General features: G+C 36.0%; 1 protein-coding gene across 1 annotated transcript in view; it reads right to left on the reverse strand.

The window, feature by feature from the left end:
• dock5 (dedicator of cytokinesis 5) overlaps positions 1-16,217 on the reverse strand; it is a 61,845-nt gene that overhangs the window by 16,257 nt on the left and 29,371 nt on the right. The window contains exons 26-40 of the mRNA XM_079898126.1: positions 16,017-16,153; positions 15,374-15,469; positions 15,007-15,105; positions 14,543-14,713; positions 11,871-11,971; positions 11,688-11,746; positions 11,299-11,453; positions 9,882-9,967; positions 9,208-9,364; positions 8,318-8,358; positions 8,149-8,239; positions 4,365-4,484; positions 3,097-3,186; positions 899-1,003; positions 249-390 (exon numbers count right to left, since the gene is read on the reverse strand). Of these exons, the coding sequence (XP_079754252.1) occupies positions 249-390; positions 899-1,003; positions 3,097-3,186; positions 4,365-4,484; positions 8,149-8,239; positions 8,318-8,358; positions 9,208-9,364; positions 9,882-9,967; positions 11,299-11,453; positions 11,688-11,746; positions 11,871-11,971; positions 14,543-14,713; positions 15,007-15,105; positions 15,374-15,469; positions 16,017-16,153 (1,650 nt within the window). The remainder of the gene's footprint in view (positions 1-248; positions 391-898; positions 1,004-3,096; positions 3,187-4,364; positions 4,485-8,148; positions 8,240-8,317; positions 8,359-9,207; positions 9,365-9,881; positions 9,968-11,298; positions 11,454-11,687; positions 11,747-11,870; positions 11,972-14,542; positions 14,714-15,006; positions 15,106-15,373; positions 15,470-16,016; positions 16,154-16,217) is intronic.

Raw genomic sequence — 16,217 nt, forward strand, 5'->3', positions numbered from 1 at the left:
AAAATTCAAAAGAAGATTTAATTGAAATAGAAAACTTTGGTAACATTATAAATGTCTTTACTGTCACCTTTGATCAATTTAATGCATCCCAGCTGAATGTAAAAATTACTGACCCCAAACCTTTAAATGTTACTATATTTAATTTAACTGTAAAAAAAATTAAAACAAAAAAACAAAAATCTTAAAATCCCACAGAATTTCGCCAACAAAAAACATCAGTATCTTGCTGGGTTAAAGGTGAAGGATACGTTGACCGGGTGAGTTAAAGATGTTGTCACCAGGGGGCGATGTGCTGGTTATCTTCACTGCATTGGGAAACTGAGACATGAGCTTGAGGCTAAAGTCTTCCAGCCACTCATACTCTTTACCACGGTAAATGAACATTTTGTTCTGTTTGAAACAGGGAGATTAAACATGTTAATTGAAGACTGTAAGCCACTGCTATTAACGTACTAGCAACAAAGTTCTTTTTCTGTTTAAGTGATTTTCATGGCTTGATATCTGGCATGCAGAACCAATAATAACTGCACAAAGCCTATCATTTCATTAGATGTCTAAGGGGCTCTTGTATATGTAAAAGTAAGGCACCAGGGTTTCCAAACCCCTGACTGTGAACAAAAGTATTATTTTCTTGTTAAAACCCAATTACTCTGAGAGCTCTTTGGGGAGAGCTCCAATCAGAATATCTGTTTTCCTTTGGCAATGCTTAATGCCCAAATGCCCTGCCAGCATGTTTGTGTCACTGTTTAATCCATACTTTACACCGCATAAACAACAGAAAATTAGACATTTGAGCACCAAATGGGGGAATAATTCTCCAAGTTGCCTTTTGAAAATCGTATCCCATATTAAATCCATTTAAACAGGCAAAACTGGGATACAGCAGCAATTCACTCACCCTGAGGAAGGAGGGGAAACCTTGACCGTAGTATCCCACTGCGAAATATTCGGGCTGAGGTCTCATGGCGTGCATGATGTTCTCATAATACTGTGCCTGCTGTTTCTGTGTACAAAACAACTGGTGTTTTTACATTTCAATTAGCATTTAAGGCATTTAAAAGTCAAGCATGAAAGGAGTAGTTCAGCTGAGAACGAAAGCACTGTCATCATTTGCGCATCCTGTCTTACTTTTTGTTCTTCCTTAGAACATAAAAGGAGAATTTGATGTGTGTTCACGCTGCTCTCGTTCATACAATGCACGTGAAAGAGGTCCTAATCCTTGTGAACTATATTGCAATTCTTGTGAAGTCATATGAAGTCAATATTGCACATATTCATCTATTTTTGACCGTTCTGATGGTTCCAAAAAACTGTTGCGTAACTAGTTTGACCTCTATTGCACGTAATCCTGCTAATACAAAGGCTTCAGTCAACTTCAATTACTGTTATCTGCCCCATAATGCCTTTGATCAAAGCACTTAACCCCTGGTTCTTCCAATACTTGGAAAGACGAACAATTATGATCCTTTTAGTGGCTTATTTTAAGAGGTTAATAATAATCAAGGTCATAGAAGTCATTTAAAAAAAAATCGAATTGTTGTAATTGTTCCTACAGCGCTCTGATAAAAATGCTTTTGATACCGTAACACTTTTGTGGCAGCAATCGAACACTGAAGTACTGCCCATACTGCCAATAATTTCGAATGTTGTTATGATTCTGTAAAAGAAATTCACCTATTTTCTAGGTCGTAGGAGAGCCTGTAAATCATATTCATATATATATATATATATACACACATTCATAAATGGAGATGATTAACGTTCAGAATCAGATCTTGGAACCCCTCTGTGTAAATGTGGCTCTCCGCCTTTGGCCTCACAGACCATGTGGCTCTTTTATAGTTAAATATGGAATTGCAATTGTGTTTCCCTTCACTGTTTTTCCTCCCACCTCATATTATTTCCATCACGAAAGTTTTGCGAGCAAACACAAAGATTGTTGGGTGAACACAAAAGTTTCGTGAGAGAACGCAAAAGCACTGAAATATAATTTTTCCATCCATCTTAGTTTTCATGTGCCTTTTGAGATGTTATTGTTAGTTAAAGCTAAAACTATTAATCTTTTTTAATTATTGAAATAAAGCTGAAATAAAAAAATAGAATATAAATATTAGAATTATAAATGTTGCCTTGGAAACTAACTGATATATGTTTAAGTTGAATTATTAAAATAACTAGATCTGAAATAAAAAAAAGGTAAACAAAATTACTAGAACTTAAACTACAAATAAAACTGTAAATATAAAAATAAAAGCTAATTAAAATCATTAATAAATATTACACTAGTGCATAAATAATACTAAACAATATTTGTACAACCAATGGTGGTTTTATGCTGTTTTAGCACTCCTGTTCACTTTAAACGTATGGGAACATTTTGCAGCCTGAACATTCAGATAAATATCTCCTTTTGCGCTCCGGCGATAAAGAAAAAATTTAATCGGGTGCGGAATGACATGAGGATAAGTAAATGATGACAGAATATTCATTTTTAAGTGTTCTGCATGCTTAAGCTTTGGTATGCGTCACTGTACATTCAGTACAATGATTCCAATTCACACAAGAAATTAGAAATATAGGATTTATACAGAATAAATGGGACTTTTTTTCCACCCATCTCAATGGCAAAAATTTCCCAAATTTCCCTCGAATTCACCTAACTAATGCATGGCACATTTTATGCACCACAGGACAGACAAGTTGAAGCAGTTGTCCACCCAATTCATCAGCACAAACTGATCAAACTGAAGTCAGCTGCCAAGTGAGAACTTGACAGAGCCAAAGGCAGAACTGAGAGGAGAGTGTGTAACTGCTACAGTAGCCGTTATCGCACCAGTTTCCTTCCTCCTCTTGCTTGCAAATTGCCATGCTTATTTCCTGTGCCGAGTGACGGCTGCTACCCAGCCGACAGCGTGATGGATTACCAACCCAGAACGTGAATCAATAAGTAGTGCGTGAATCAAAAGCTAAAATGTTTGTACAATCACACAGAGCATCTCCTGTTCAGGCAGAAGCTCGGGGGAGGTTTGTCTGCGGCGTTACCTTCAGATCGCATTAACAAAGAAACAAGAGGGAATTCTGTCACGTCTGTCTTACCAGCAGTTGACCAAGCTCTATGAAATCAAACATTTGGTTTTCGTGAAGTTTAACAAGCTGTTTGGCCATCTCGATGGCTTTCTCCCACATCTGTGGACAAAGAACAAACAAACAATAAATGAGAATGTGTTTTGATGGCAACACATCTGCTGTGTTTATTCTTCTTTAAGGAACAGCTTCAATAATGTGAAACATCTGTTATCATTTAGTCTACCTTCCAGTGTTCCAAATCAATTACTTTCTTCATAAAAGATAAAAAAAAAAAAATTAAAAAAAATTAAAACACGATGCATTGTGACATGAAACATAGAGCAAAAGTCGACTTGACATCTATCTATCTATCTATCTATCTATCTATCTATCTATCTATCTATCTATCTATCTATCTATACATCTATCTATCTATCTATCTATAATATATTATATATATATATATATATATATATATATATATATATACACACACATTCATAAATGGAGATGATTAACGTTCAGAATCAGATCTTGGAACCCCTCTGTGTAAATGTGGCTCTCCGCCTTTGGCCTCACAGACCATGTGGCTCTTTTAATTTATTTATTTATTTTTAAAGTAAAGCTGAATTTTCAGCATCATTACTCCAGTCTTCAGAGTCACATGATCCTTCAGAAATCATTCTAATGAGAAACACAAAAGCATGTTTTCTTTTTGGGTGAAATATATCTTTAAATGCACAATCGTTGAAGGGTCAGTTTTTTGGGTTTTTTTTTTTTTAAGAAATTAATACTTTTATTCAATAAGGATGCATTAAATTGTTCAAAAGTTACAGTAAAGACATTTATAATGTTACAAAAGATTTCTATTTCAAATAAATGCTGTTCTTTTGAACTTTCTATTCATCAAAAAATCCTGCAAAAAATGTATCATGGTTTCCACAAAAATGTGAAGCAGTTTTCAACATTGATAATAATGAGCAGCAGGTTCTTGAGCAGCAAATCATCATATTAGAATGATTTCTTAAGGATCATGTGACACTGGGTTAGGGTTAGGGGTTATGATACTGGAGTAATGAGACTGGAGTAATGATGCTGAAAATTACAGGAATAAATTACATTTTAAAAAAGACTTCTAAAAAAATTCTTACAGACCGTAAACTTTTAAATGAAGTTAAACCACAACATGACAATAATTCTCTTTTCTGTTCTTTACAGCTGTACTTCCCTAAAAATGGTGTGAATGGCATGTGAAGTAATTATATTAAAGCATTTTCATTATATTTAGATGTGCATACTTTGCCCTTGTCCAGATTGCACATGATTTCCTGAAAAAGTCTTTCCTTCAGCTCTTGTTGTGTCCAGCCCTGAGCTCCGTCCCGTGGGATCAGGTGGGGTGCACACGGCTTGTCGGACCACTAGAAAGAGATTGCACAGTTCAGTCATGCCAATCACACTGATCTGCTAATCACCAAACTATGTTGCAACTTTAACCAGCACACTGCAAGAGCAATACGTTTCTGAGTGCAGATATTAAAATGCAAACCAGACTAAGTTAAGAAGAATAATACGATTTTGGGGAGTGACAGGCTAAATGTTTGGCTTTTATAAAGATTTGGAGGATAACAACTGACTTTCATTAGGCCATGTCATTTCCAAATCTATAGATATCCTTGTCATTGAATAATAAACTATTTTTTTAAAAAATGTAAGCAAATTGTTAATTAGTTGGGTTAGTTTACCCAAAAATGAAAATTATTACTATTGTCGTTCCAAACCCTTTAAACTTTTGTTCATCTTCAGAACACAAGCTGCGTTTCCATTACCCTTCAAATTGCGCAAATTGAAATAGCGAATTGAAAATAATGGAAACCCAATTCAATTCCGCGAAACATAAGACAGAAGACGAGACATTAGACTTTTTATTGGAATACTGGATTCTAAAAAACAAAGAAATGCCACAATTTATCAAGCCCTCGAAGCACATATGAGGAAGAAGGGCTTCCAGAAGCCGTAGCAAATATTACACTCCAAATGGAAAGCTCTCAAACAGAAGTATCTTATGGAAAACCTCTGCTCTCGCAAAAGCTGTGCTAATGGGAAAGGGGAAATAAAATTCAAGGTTTTCAACCTAATACTAGGACAGAGACCAACTGTCACATCAATGAGCACAGGTCTGAACAGCATAGGTAAGGCAAACATTCTTTCTATTTGGCATGAGCTGATATAACTGGAAAAACTAAACTACACCAGGCTAATGCAAGTTGAGATGACATTAAGTTAGCCTCAGGCTTTGTTTTGACATATCACGAGAGGAAATAATTATGTTTTAGTCAGATATCATTGGTTAATGGAAACCCCGTCATTTCGCTTTCGTTTTCGAATCAACATTTAGAAAATATCGCAAAAGTTTTGAGTAAATCTGTAATGGAAACCTGGCTACAAATGAGAGAGCACCGCGGTGCGAGAGCAGATGTTGGTGCATGAACGCACGTTGGAGATTAATATTTTGTAAATAAAGTGGAAAATTATGTTTGTTTAGGCAAACAAAGCACTCCCGACACTTCATAAAATTGAGGTTAAACCACGTGGATTACTTTAATGATGTCTTTCCTACCTTTCTGGGGCTTGAAAGTGGTAGTTGCGTAGCTGTCAATGGAAGGACAGCGCTCAGATTTCATCAAAAATATCTTCATTTGTGTTCTGAAGATGAACGAAAGTCTTACAGGTTTGGAGCGACATGAGGGTGAGTAATTAATGACAGAATTTTCCTTTTTGGGTGAACTATCCCTTTAATATCATAATATTTCATATGTATCATTTGTCATCATTACATTATTTTATGCAGTATTAGTCAAAGTTTTTTACTTCTGGCAACCACTTGCCATTGAGAAGAGAGTCAAACAGTCAGATTTTTGTATTCGCTATGTTGTTTATCAAACAATTAAACTTAATACTTATTTGAAACATTTGTTTACATCATACATTTTTGTAGTGTATGGTTTTATTGAGTCATTAAACTTGTTAATTATAGGACAACACTGAAGATCTTTAACCTATTTTTGCTAAATAATTCAACACACAGAAAATTATAGTGTCACATGCCTACTCATGACCCTAAGACATTTTGATCTAAAGGCTTATGCTTAAATGATTGCAATTACTGTAAAAGACAAATATGAATTACGAATACATATGAATTTTTCAATAAACGTAGCATTTTAATTAAAAACACTTTTTATGGATGATTAGACTGAAAAGCAGCTTAAAGAATGTATATTTGCAAAAAGCTCAAAAATAAGATTTAATTTAGTTAATTATGTTTTCTAATCATTTGTTTTAATTCGCTTTTAATTTAATTAAGTTTTGATTTTTTGGTCACTACAAACTTCTCATAATTTGAAGGAAGAAAAAAATTGGAAATTATTGCTGCGTTTAAACTTTTGAAAGTTTATAAGAAATATATATTTAACTTGTTTAACAAACACCCCCTTTGAAAGTTAACAAATTACTCTTTGCATAGAAGAGTTCTTAGGGTTTCTTGAAGATGTAATGTTCCAGCAAGTCTCCTTGATCAATTACCAAAGAACCATGCCAATATTATTCAGGGAAATAAGATTTTCTTATCAAAGTGATAAAATGTTGTTGCAAAAATGAGTGCACCCTCCTGAAAGTTACAAAATAAAATTAAACAAAAATTTTCTGTTGCAAGTTAAGGGCATTTTGTGATCAACGAGTGAGTATTTTGAAACAAAACTTTATATAAGAGTAATTTCTTGACAATTAAAAGTTTTAAAGCCCATTGAATCATTCTCAGACTTAATTTTGACAAATATGGAACAATTTCAAAGATTAGTAGATTTATTTCTTTGCACAAAAGAGGACATTGGTACAAGAGAATTACCAAAGCAATGTTCTAAGAGTGAAAATATATACCTGAAACAATACGGCCTTCACTTTAAGCTTTCATTTTGTATGAATGAGTGATTTCTTTGTCAAGAAAAGAGCAGGAGAAATGCCAAGCATGTGTCTCAAATCTGGAAAAAGCTGTCAGAAGAGGGACCGTTTCATCTTGCACAGTAAGAAGCAACGTGCAGAAGTGAAATGCATTGCTATTGTCTACACAGGAACTACCTACTGTAGCCAAAGCACAAGAAACTCATTTAGCTTTTTCCAAGGCCCATATTAACAAAATAGAGACTTCTGGTAATCCATACTCTGGTCTCATGAGACTATATCAATCATTTGGGACCTAACAGTATCCAAAAAGGGATTGGGGGAGTCGTGCTTAATCAATGTGTCATGAATTTAAAATTCTAAATCTTGAAACATAGGAGAAACAATCTTTTTCCTTATTCCAACCTTAACACTATTGGGGGATTGTGTAGAGACAAGAGCAACATTCCTTATCAAACATCAGGGCACTCTAGGGGCACTATCATACACCCGGCGCAATGCAGGTATCAGTTTCACGTCCTGCACCACGTTGTTTAAATAGCAAATGCATTTGCACCCATCTGTTCTCCCATAGGCTGCTGGTCTGAGAACGAGGTGTGTTCAGGCGCATTGTTGGCGCATTGTTGCTTAAAGTTATGCAGGGCATACTACGTACTAGAATATTACACGTTTGTTGAATTTAATCAAGGTTGTGCTCATTTTTGCAACCCCTAATTTCTATTTATTTTTTTTGCCGGTTTTGCCTTTTATTGGATAGGACAGTAGCTAGACAGGAAGCGGGGTGGGAGAGAGAGGGGGGGGCGGGATCGGGAAAGGTCCACAAGCCGGGATTTGAACTTGGGTCCCCCGAAGCGCAACGAAGCTACATGTCGGCACACTTCCCCACGAGGCTATGCAACCCTTCATTTAAGCAAAATCGGCTCATTTACTTATTTTACAGATATTGATATCACATTTTTCTCTGTTTTTATTAAGTATATGTTTAATGAATTTACATTTTGTCATCTTTCCATGAATTGCAATCATTTAGAAATAGAAAAGTATCTTTATGTTCAGAGGGGGTGTACTCATTTATGAGATATGCATAGATGTCGGTATCTAACCGTAACCGTGACCAGCACAAACCTCCAACAGTTCAGCATGCAGCAGCAGGGTGTAGGCAGCCTCGGTGTAATTCTCACAGGCCAGATGTAGATCACGTAACTTGTACAAATATCTAATGAAAGACCACAAAACACTCAGATTCATGTGTGGGTCAACAAGCCAATAACTTTCAATCATCTGGCACACTTACCGGATATAAATATCCTCCCTTTTCTTTTCTTTGTAAAAGTTCTGTGGGCATGAGAGAGAAGATGCATGTGATTTTTATGAAAGTCTTTAAACATCTTTTATTCCTGATTAGATGAATATAACTACATTGTTAGAAAGAAAAAAAAATGTTTTAATGGGGTTTTTAATATAGACCGCTAGGGTTCTTGACAATTTTAAAAAACGCTTTATGCCAAAAATGTTCTGTTATAAGGGAAAGGTCTTTAACGCTTGCAAAATACTTTCATGTTTAACGGGTTCTTTTTTCTAGTAATTAAGTATGTTTAATTCATAAAATAATTTTTTTTATTAAAACAGTTAATAAATTAATTAATACTAAATCCATGAAATGACCCCATGTTGGGAACCCCTAAAAAGGTTCTATAAATGAAGCACCTGACAGAACCATTTGTGTTTCTATATAGAACCTTTGGCAACACTATTTAAAAGTGACGTAATTACACATTACTACATAGTAAGTATAGTAAGTAACTCAATAGTAAGTATTGGTGGTGGTTGAGGAGATTCCCCCTTCCATGTAAAGTGCTTTGAGTACCTAGAAAAGCGCTATATAAATGTAACGAATTATTATTATTATTATTACATGTAGGTAATTAATATTACTCCGTACTTTTTTTGAGTAAGCCTTAAAATAAAGTGTAACCGAACCTTTTCTTCTAAGAGTGTACAGCAAGACTTCTTTAGTCAATTAGCTTCACAAATTAAGTCCTGCTGATGAATGAGTGTGATCCACCAAATTAGACCAGCACCAAGCCACTAGTCCTCGCTGGTCTTTTCAGCAGGTTGAGCGTGTGATAAAGAATGTTTTCGAAAGCTAAAGATGTGTTTGAGTTCTCGTGGTCCGGTTCTCACCAGGACGTTGACGGTGCAGCTCATGCGGAGCTCGGGGCTCTCGTCGTGGTTGATGGTGCGGTAGGCCAACAGGTTCTCCAGCAGACTACTCAAGAGCAGAGCCAACTCCTCACCAGACTGACACAGATACCGATGCCGCTGACAGTGCTCCAACAGTCTGGACACAACACAAACAGAGACATAGAGTCAGTCACACAGGGACAGAAACTACAGAAAAGAATAGAAGCACTTTATTAAAGAACCGCTATAAAGCCAAAACAATCTCTGTTACCTTAAATTATACGTTTATCTCTGTAAAGCTGCTTTGAAACAATCTACATGGTTAAAAGCGCTATATAAATGAAGATGACAAGGCAATCAAAAATATTTGAGTGGCAGCACATGGCACACTCTTAAAAATCAAGATTTTCACCAGTTATGCCATAGAAGAACCATTAGAAGATACCATTTTGGCATCTATGATTCTATGGAACCTTTCAATTCCACAAAAGGTTCTTTAAAGAGGAAAAAGGTTCTTTAGAATTTTTAAACTCAAAGTAAAGTCTGGTTCTTTTAAGAACTGTTCACTGAAAAGTTCTTTGGAGAACCAAAGATAGTTCTTATATGGCATCGCTGCAAAAACCTCCTTTTGGAAAAATTATCTTTAAGAGTATAAGGGGAGAGAAAGAGCTCACATTTTTTCCAGCAGAATCTTGTACTGTTCATCACCACGGCCTCCTTCAACTTCCTGGTCCAGTTTTGTGATTAGCTCATTCTCAAACTGCAAAGCACACAAATGCTTCATCAAACTTTCTGAGCATCATGTAGGAACCTACATAGGCAACATCTTAAAAGACATGGAGCTTCCTAAGTAGCTGATCTGAATGCTCTTCATGGTCAGTAACTCAAGCACACACACAAATAGAGAACACTTACAGTTGATTTCACTAGAAACTGTCATTAGCATTAGAAGTGTAGTCAATCAAATGACTAAAGATATGATGTATTATTATCAGTGTTGGGGGTAATGCATTACAAGTAATGTGAGTTACGTAATCAGATTATTTTTTAATAGTAAAGTAACGCATTACTTTTAAATTTACAACAAAATCTCCTGCGTCCTATTCTTCTGCGATCCAGAATGGCAGTGAATTTTCTTTTTCCTTCAGCATTAGGCTTGTTCATTTCACTTTTGGTGTGAAAGGGCCTATACATTTGCCAAAAACTTTACTTTTGTTTCTTTTTTGGCATTAAAATCAAACAAGCAAGCCCTGCCCAGGTGAGAAAAACTAACGCAAAAGTAACATAACACATTACTTTTTCCATAAAATGCAATTAGTTTAAAAATGTACTCTATAGTGTAACACATTACTTTAAAAAGTAACTTTCCCCCAACACTGAATATTATAAATATACATTTTTAAGATGCACCTCTATCTATTTAGTTGATTTTTCTAAAGAAATACCTCTCGAAAGAGACCACTAGAAAAAATTGAGATGTCAAATTGTCACTGCAGCTGTCATCAAATATTTGATGTTTAACAACGTTATTTTTAAAATGCATTTATTTTTCGGTAAAAATGTATTTTTTCAACAACTGGAGTACCTCATTTTGTTGCGTATGTCCTAAAGGGGATACTAGATTTGCACATTTTAGAAAGAACACTAGATTGAAAGACTTTCTTGACTGTTGTCATTGTTTATCTCACTGCACAATCCAATATTGAGCTGTCATCAACTAATAATCTGACTGTTTATTAATATTATTATTTTTTTTAAACTGCAATTTTTTTTAGATTTCAATTAACAATGATGAAGAAAATAATTGCTGTACATTTTTAGGTCATGAAACCTAATGCATTAACAAATGTTCACAAAATTAACTACATTGTAAATTATCACTTTTTATAATTAAATATACCTATATTTTAATTGATAGATATTTCTGCACCGAATAAGAATACCAGCATCTTATAAGGAAGAATTATTCGTCTGTCGACAGCATAATGAGTGTGCGCGTGCTGCCTAAATAATATGCTGCCTAGGTAGACAACATTTTGGAACAGAAGTTCTCATTCTCAAAGTAACCCTGGTACAAAAACAACCTCTCACCTTCTGAAAGGTGTGGTTGGGGCTAAAATGCTGTTCACACTGCATCATGTCAAAGAAGATGGGGATGGTGGCTTTCCTCAGGTCAGGCTCAGGCACTAACGTGGCGTCCAGGATCGGCCCAACCATTGCAGGGATGAACTTGATCTTCTCTGGGCCTGGAAGTGACACATACATCCAATGATGCCCCAAAATAGCTGAAATGTTCTTTTCCGTTTTTATCTGCAATATGTACTTTGCCTTAGCCATTAAAGACAAACAGTACAGTAGTGATTTTACTCTATAAAAAGCAATTTGAACAAAAAGACAGTCCTTAAGAACATTCTGCAAAATTCCTCTCTACTCTTGAAGCTTCTGTGATTGTCTCTGTCTCAAACAGAAAAAGGTTTTACCAAGATTCTGCCACATAACTCCCAGCTTAAAGCCGATGCTTTTCCGCATGTCTCCGCACCTGTTTACATTTTTAGGAACACAATTTAATCAAGTTTAATTTAATATCAGCCTTTAAAACAAAACCAACAAAAAAACAACAACACTTGAACTCAAAAAGATTTGACAGAATGTCTCTCACTCACTTGTTGAGAATCTTGTCTCGTTTCTCAAGCGAGAAGGATTCCAACTGCAAGGACTTGTGAGTAAGGAAGGCTACAATTAGGTGAAAGTAGTTGTTCCAAAGCTATTGAGGAAACACAAAAGGAAATCATCACTGCAAAACAATTTCCTGAGTACAAAACGGACATAAAAATATCACAAGAATAAGACAAAGATTAAAAAACATCTCATGGTCTCATTGTCATTACATAAAAAAAACAGTACCAAAACATACCATGGTATTACTAGGTTTAAGACATGCACCATGGTAATATCCTAGTTTTCTTATATGCATATTGCATAGGGCATATATGCATATGTGTGTGTAACTGTGTATAAGATGCACAATTTGAGGTATAACTTATGTCTGCACAAATGACGAAGGAAATGTTTAATACTTATTGCAATAGTAATTGCACTGACAAAAGGGGGATTTACTGAGGAAAATCTGTATTTACTATTTCATTGCTTCAAGGACCAGAACTGTCCTCGTTCTACCATTGCAAAGCCAGAGCTAGAAATTCACTCGGACGCTGCTTTTAAATTATCCTTGAGTGTTGGGTTACATATCACAGATGAGTAAGGCATAGTCACACTTTGATTATTTAAACAAATTAGTTTGCATTGATATACTGTAATGCAATTGCTTTTTTAATTGCCTGAGGTCTTACGGGTGAAATACTTCGGATGCACAGGGTGTTGGATGAATGGTAACCAAGCAACAGAAAGTTTAGCTGTATTTCCAACAGCGCTATAGATTATATTTCCCAAATGCCTAAAGTGCACAAGGCTTACCGTGGGTGCAAAATCCATACGGTTTCCCAAAAGATAATCACAATCTCAACGGTAAAAACATGTTACATAAGAGCATGCAAATCAGCAGAAAGCGTCCATACGCTTCATAGAAATGCCCTCACATTATTCTCCTGGACACACTTGCAGAGAGATGCATGCAGAGATATTCACAGCACTTATATAAAACCAATGGTCAAATCACCACGGCACAATCTCACAGAACATTTAAGAGGTTTTATTTTTATCTCTGGTCTTATAATAATGTTCATCAAGTTTTTTGCACCAAAAACAGCCATAAATTAGATTTCCATGACCATTTTTTACACTCTCTCAGACCCCTAATTCACTGTTCACATATTAAATGAGAAACGGAGCATTGCTGCGCTTACACAATTTGCTTTTGGATACCTGGTTTTAGATGGTCCTGTTTAATTATCTAGAACACATTAAAGTGAGTTTTAGAATATTTAATGACTACAGTGTGTATTTCCAGGTAGAAACAGAATCATAGATAGGAAAATAATACATTTTAACCACTCTGTCAGATGCCCTTTTCATTCCAACCAACAACAAAAAAAAAAAATCTATGCCGCTGTCAAAAAACAACCAATAACTAAGCAGGCAGCAGGTCTTAGCAGGCAGGGTGTTGTGCAAACATCAGATTTGGACATCAGATTGCCTTAATGCCTTCCTGCCTCTATATACTGCTTGTGAAGGCAGCAGTTTTCAAATGAAGGATTCAGCTGTGCTGCTCTTAGGATTGGGATGGAAGTACGAGATCTGAAAATTACAGTATGGTTAGTAAAATGAACTCTTTCATCTCAGAAGATTAAAGAAAAATAATATTCCTTTTGACACAGGCTTTTTAACAACAGACAGTATTCATTATTTTCTTCTTCAACATACCATTACGGTTCATTAAAGGTTCAATTAATGATTTTGTTAGTAGCTTTACATATTTGAAAAATAAAATGCATTAACCAGATTTTTCACAACCTTTTTGGTCTTTATTTCACCATAACAAAACTAAAACAAAAAAGTGGAAACATATTTCATTCATTTTGTTTTTTTATACCACTGACACAAAACACAAAGTGTGTCTGTAACACACTACAAGATTCGTAAGAGTCCTTCTTTTGTGAATCAGATTACTCTGGTTAAGCTGTATCTTTTTTAATTCATACTATTGTTCAAAAGCTTGGGGTTGATATCTTTTTTATGTTTTTGATCAAAAACACAGTAAAAAACTACAGTGATATTGTGAAATATGATTTCAATTTAAAATAATTGTTTTCTATTTGAATATATTTTTAAAATGTAATTCATTCCTGAGATGCAAAGCTGAATTTTCAGCATCATTACTCTAGCCTTCAGTGTCACATGATCCTTCAGAAATCATTCTAATATGATGATTTGCTGCTCAAGAAACATTTATTATTATAACAACAAAAAAAAAAAAAAAAAAAATCAGGACTCTTTTAATGACCTGAAAGTTCACAAGAACAGCATTTATTTGAAATAGAAATATTCTGTAACATTATAAATGTCTTTACTCTCACTTTTTAACAAAATTAATGCTTCCTTACTGAATGAAAGTATTATTTCTCATTAACCCCAAACTGTGAAGAGCCATTTGTTCTGTCATCAGACAACACTGGCCTCCGAATGTCTTCCGATTGGAAAAACGGAACCGGTTCTGGTGAGTTGCCTACAATGTGCAGTTGTGTCTGGATCAACACTGGGATGCACTGGTGGTTTGCACAACCAGAAACACTATTGCATTTCTGGAAATATAACCTTGGTCTTGCCTGAAGCAAAATTGCGTACTTAAAACCCCTTTACGAGACCTTGTCAAACTGACCTGTAAGTGGAAGTGAGCGGAGTCCAGAAAGTACTTGTTGAGAACATCAGAGTACTGGTCTATCGCCCGCAGAAACACTTTCATTTGGAGAAGATTCAGGATCATCCAGTCAGGCGGAAACACGTTGCCCATCAGGTTTTTGAACATGATGAAAGTCTCCATTAGAAAATCCTGGTGGGGGGAGACAACAAAATACAGGAATTCTATGATTAGATGCAGACCGGCAAATATATAAATATATGACCGAGCAGGAAAAACAGATGCTAATTTGAAGCGGCGCTTTGAACACACTTATTTCGTTCTGCTATTAAACCCTGACTCGCTTCGACCGACGACAGGCAAAAGAGCAACATCGGGCAGCTGTGCAAAAGGTGGATTATTTATAACTAAACTCTCGGAGCACAGAAGGCTCTTTCTGCATCTGCGATGATGGATGGCTCCTGCGGAGAGAGCGGGAGACTTACGATAATGTCCTGTCTGGTTTTGAAGGTGCTGATGTATTGTGCATAATGCGCGTCTTCCATTTGTTTCAGGATAGCGGTCATGCATGCCAGGTAGTGGCCCTGTGTCCAGAGGAAGAGAAGGAATAATCAATAACTTTACATGTGCTGCCCACACCGCAGAGAAAACTCATAGCCAAGAGCCTGGGCAAGGAAATAAACAAGTTAAGTTCAGTGGTGCGGTCTGTTGTTGTTATGAGCTTCAGCAGGTGTGTGTGGGCTTTGCCGCGGTGCGGTCGAAATTACACCAGCTTTGGCAGGAAGGTAAGCAGATTCATCTCTGCTAAATCGTTCTAGAAAAGCTCAATTTTGTGGCGTGCTTGTGTCTTACTATGAAGGGAGAGTCCAAGCTCAGGCTGATGACCGTACGGTTGACCCTCCGCAGGAGACGGTCCACGATTAACTTCACATGACCGGACGTGGGACCCTGAAAGAATGAAAAGGTGAATGACATGCAACAAAGGACGGTTGAATGAGTGATGACTGAATCCAGAAACTACTCTCTCTCTGGTAAGATGACCTTATCTGACCTTATTTTGGAAATTTGCAATGCAACTGCTCACAAGTCACAAGAGTTTGACCTGAAATGTCTGTCTGTCTCAATGCATATCAACCGAAATGTCAACCAATCTTGAATGTGCTGTCATATCAACAAACCAGTGAAATGCATCATGGTTGAAAGATCAGCTTGTCTGTATTCATACAAAAAGTCACTCAATAGTCTTGTGTAGCCAGATATAAGTAGCCACCATTTATTTGATTAAAAATACAGTAAAAACAGTTATACTGTGAAATATTATAACTATTTTAAATAACTGTTTTGTTTTTTAATTTGAATATATTTTATGATGTAATTTATTCCAGTGAGGAAAAGCTACATTTTCAGCATCATTACTCCAGTCTTCAGTGTCACATCCTCCAGAAATCATTCTAATATGCTGATTTGATGTGAGATGCTCTACCACATCACTCACCACGTTTTTGCAGTCCAGCATGTCCAGTACAGTGCTCAACAGCTGTACACAGGCCTCAAGATCTGGTTTGTTGGAGTGATCGTCCAGTTGTCCACTCAGCTGATCTGTGATCAGGGGCAACAAGACATCTCTGCAGTCTAGAAGCACAACAGAGAATATGAGGGGTTTAGGATGACACACAGCTTGTGCACTACGCATTTA

The sequence above is a fragment of the Squalius cephalus genome, assembly GCF_949319135.1.
Source record: "Squalius cephalus genome assembly, chromosome: 16".
Classification (NCBI taxonomy): Eukaryota; Metazoa; Chordata; class Actinopteri; order Cypriniformes; family Leuciscidae; genus Squalius; species Squalius cephalus.